The 3,902-nt window shown below is 49.3% G+C and overlaps 1 protein-coding gene across 1 annotated transcript; it reads left to right on the top strand.

Moving 5' to 3' along the window:
* The first annotated feature begins 1,885 nt into the window (after nt 1-1,885).
* Nucleotides 1,886-3,364, top strand: Kdm4d (lysine demethylase 4D). The gene has a single exon (XM_057766817.1). The coding sequence runs from the start codon at nt 1,889-1,891 to the stop codon at nt 3,362-3,364; it is 1,476 nt and encodes a 491-aa protein (XP_057622800.1). The 5' UTR covers nt 1,886-1,888.
* Nucleotides 3,365-3,902: the final 538 nt, after the last annotated feature.

The following is a 3,902-nucleotide window of genomic DNA, read 5'->3' as shown; positions in this document are numbered from 1 at the left end:
ATTCCTAAAGAGAGCTGCAGGAGAGGAGAAGAGTATTCTGTTGAGAAATGAGGAAGATGGGGTTAAGAAGGGGTGGAAGAGAAGAGTGAAGAAGGGTTTGGGGGTGAGAGTTGGAGAGGAAAGAAACAGTAACAATGCAAAGTAAAAACTAGGGGAGACCTCAAGACAGATACAAAACAATGTGGTTAGTTTAGAAACCATTTTCAGAATCTCATGCTCTGCATCTCTCCTTTCCCAGGACTGTGGCAGAAATGCTTGACCTGATGGGGCAATAGCCTGAGAATGAGATAGCGTCTTCTTCTGGACTGCCTCCATGTTCTCCCTTTCTTCTTATATAGAAGAGATGAAGTGATCTATCATGTGCTTCGTCTTCCATCTGGACACCAACACTCTCTGACCCTCTCTCTGCTATACAACCATGGAGAAACTCTGGCCTGACTGAGCGCCAGCACTTGCTTTTCTCAGACATTTGGACAGCTCTTACCCATAGCTCTGCATCCTGCATTGGTCCGTGGAATACCAGGTGTACAAAACATCTTCGTGACCATCAAATCAAACAATGTTAGTTAAGGAAATTCATAACCCGTATTTAGTTTTTTCTTTTCCTTTTTCTTTTCTTTCTTTTCTTCTTCTTTTCTTTTAAAGGCAGGGTTTTTCTGTAGCTTTGGAGCCTGTCCTGGCACTAGTTCTTTTAGACCAAGCTGGTTTTGAACTCACAGAGCTCCACCTGCCTCTGCCTCCCAAGTGCTGGGATTAAAGGCTTGCACCACCACTGTCCAGTTTACCTTTTTCTTAACAAGCTCTTCAAATTCTAATTCCCTAGATTTTCGATTCAATGTTTGATTCATTTTAATCACTCTTTTCCTTCTAATCCAATTATCCCCATTTCCTTGGCTTTAGTGCTTATTTCCTGAACTATTTTAGTGAGTGGAGAGACATTTGTAAGATATCCAAGCTGGAGAGCTGGTCACAATGAGCTAGCTATTCTGGTAGGCGGTAGGCAGCATGTGGGGTCAGAGCAGATTGGCAGCTGCAGATCCCATCTTAGGCTCTCACCCACAACCATCTCTGTTTCTCTGTGGACTATGCACACTGACTCTGAACAAAAATTTATTTGTTTCATCCCAATCTTACATAAATGGAGCATGCAATAGGCATCCTCTTCACTTAGAAAACCCTGAAATCAGCTTTAGAACATTGGTTCCATATAAAGCACTCATCTTCCCGCTTGGTGACTTCTGTTGTACAGACTTCTAACAGGGTCCTCTCCACTGTCAGTGGGAGTTTGCTGTTTGCAGAATGTGCTCATCAGAAACAGTATTACCAGCACTCACTGTCTAGGCATGAGCATTTTCTGCAACTCTATGATGGATCATAGTACACGCCCATGTTCAGTTCTAGAAACACTGTCACAGAGATGTCTAGACTGACTGCATCACTTTCCCTGGGTGGGGACGAGAATCGCCCAGGATCTGCTTCCCAGCCACACCTTCATCAGCACTGTACTGGCAGAGTGCAAAGGGCCAGCTTCTGAATTGAGTGCTTCCTTTCAGTTTCCCGGGGCCTTTACTCAACATCTCAAACTTTATTCTTGCAGAGTTTGTTTTAGTCACTTCTCCGAGGACAACATTCTGCTGCACCAGCAATCCCGTAGACGACAAGAGGAACACGGCAGAGGTTGCGACCCCTCAGAGGCTGGAGTGAGCTGACGCCTGCCCGGAGCGCTGGCTCTTAGTGTGTCAGGACACCTAAGGCAGGCTGCTCCTGGCACAGTCTCAGAAGCTGGCTGGAGTTTTGCTGCAGCACACCCACAGTAATTCATTGTTTCAAAGAATCTTGCCCCCTCAATCCTGTGTGTATATTAGAGTTTGGTGTTTAAATTGAAGCTATGAAGTCTAAGTCCAACTGCGCTCAGAATCCGAGCTGCAGCATAATGATATTTCGTCCCAGCAAAGAAGAGTTTAATGATTTTGACAAATACATCGCTTACATGGAGTCCCAAGGGGCACACCGAGCTGGACTGGCCAAAGTCATTCCGCCCAAAGAATGGAGAGCCCGGCAGTCCTATGAGGACGTCAGTGACATGGTAATAGGCACTCCCCTGCAGCAAGTGGTGTCTGGCCGTGCAGGTGTGTTCACTCAATTCCATAAGAAGAAGAAAGCCATGACAGTGGGGCAGTACCGTGACCTGGCCAACAGCAAAAAATACCGGACCCCGCCACACCTGAACTTTGAAGATTTGGAGAGAAAATACTGGAAGAATCGCCTCTATGAGTCACCAATTTACGGTGCAGATGTCAGCGGCTCCCTGTTTGATGGGAAAACTCAAAACTGGAACGTGGGACACCTGGGAACAATTCAGGACCTGTTAGAACAAGAATGCGGCATTGTGATTGAGGGCGTCAACACGCCCTACCTCTACTTTGGCATGTGGAAAACCACCTTCGCGTGGCATACGGAGGACATGGACCTGTACAGCATCAATTACCTGCACTTTGGGCAGCCCAAGACGTGGTACGCGGTGCCCCCTGAGCATGGCGGACGCCTGGAGCACCTGGCCAGACAGCTGTTCCCGGGCAGCTCCCAGGGCTGCCAGGCCTTCATGAGGCACAAGGTGGCACTCATCTCCCCCACTGTGCTCAAGGAGAATGGCATCCCCTTTGGACGCATGACGCAGGAGGCTGGGGAATTCATGGTTACCTTTCCCTATGGCTATCACGCTGGCTTCAATCACGGCTTCAACTGCGCAGAGGCCATCAATTTCGCCACCCCAAGGTGGATCGACTATGGGAAGGTAGCGACTCAGTGCAGCTGTGGGGAGGCCAGGGTGAGCTTCTCCATGGATGTCTTTGTGCGGATTCTGCAGCCTGAGCGATATGAACTGTGGAAACGTGGCCAAGATCAGGCAGTTGTGGACCATACAGAGACTGGTTCTGCCAGTCAGGAGCTTACCACCAGGCGCGTGACCAAAGCACCAAGAAAACCTCAGGGACAGAGGCGCCTCCGGCTTCGCCAGGTCTCACACACTCTTCCGCCTAGAGCCACTGGCAGTAAGATTGCTTGCAGCTACAGGCAACCGTCAGATGCCGCAGTTGGTGAGGTCCAGAAGCCTGATCGAGCCCCTGTCCCACCATCTACCCTGGGTCCATCTTCTTCTCCTCACTACAAGTCAACTGGAAGACGTGGCCTTGGTCGACGCCATTGTGAACTAGGAGTGCAGGAGTCCACCAATGAGGCTCCAGTCAAGAGGCGCCAGCCAGCAGGCAGAGCAGACACAGAGCTTCTGACACAGTCAGAACTGAGCTTTGATAGCCTGACCTGTACCTGTGAGGTCAGCCACACTGCATCCTGTGACAGCTTCTGAAGGTGCTTTGATCTCTGACCCCTAAACGGATGTCCCGCCTTACAGCTTACTGCCCCGCACTCAGGAAGCTGGCCAACACCAACACCTCAGAGTTCTGATAGAGTTGGTAGGACAGTGGCCGCGCTGGAGAGAGCTGCTTGTGCACCTTCCTCTTTCCAGAGCGTGGCAAGCCTCTAGATACTGGTAACTCCCGGGCTTCCAGTGAGGTTTCATTGGCCAGTCACTTCCGGTTTCTGAGAGCTAAGTGCAGCTCAGGCTGCTCAGCACTGACCTCCTGTCCTCTGGGCCAAGTGTAGAGGAAGCTGAAAATTCAACTTTCTCTCCCTCTCTTCCATTTCTTGAAAATGTCATTTTACCACTAGATTAGTAGTCTCTCTCTCTCTCTCTCTCTCTCTCTCTCTCTCTCTCTCTCTCTCTCTCTCACACACACACACACACACACACACACACACACGCCCGCCATTTGAGAGTCACAGAAAACTTCTCAAAGTTGGTGTATGAAGAATGTATCTTACCCATTGTTCACAAATAAAGGCAA

The sequence above is a fragment of the Chionomys nivalis genome, chromosome 4 (assembly GCF_950005125.1).
Source record: "Chionomys nivalis chromosome 4, mChiNiv1.1, whole genome shotgun sequence".
In the NCBI taxonomy this organism is placed as follows: domain Eukaryota; kingdom Metazoa; phylum Chordata; class Mammalia; order Rodentia; family Cricetidae; genus Chionomys; species Chionomys nivalis.
This window is presented reverse-complemented; position numbering and strand designations above follow the sequence as displayed.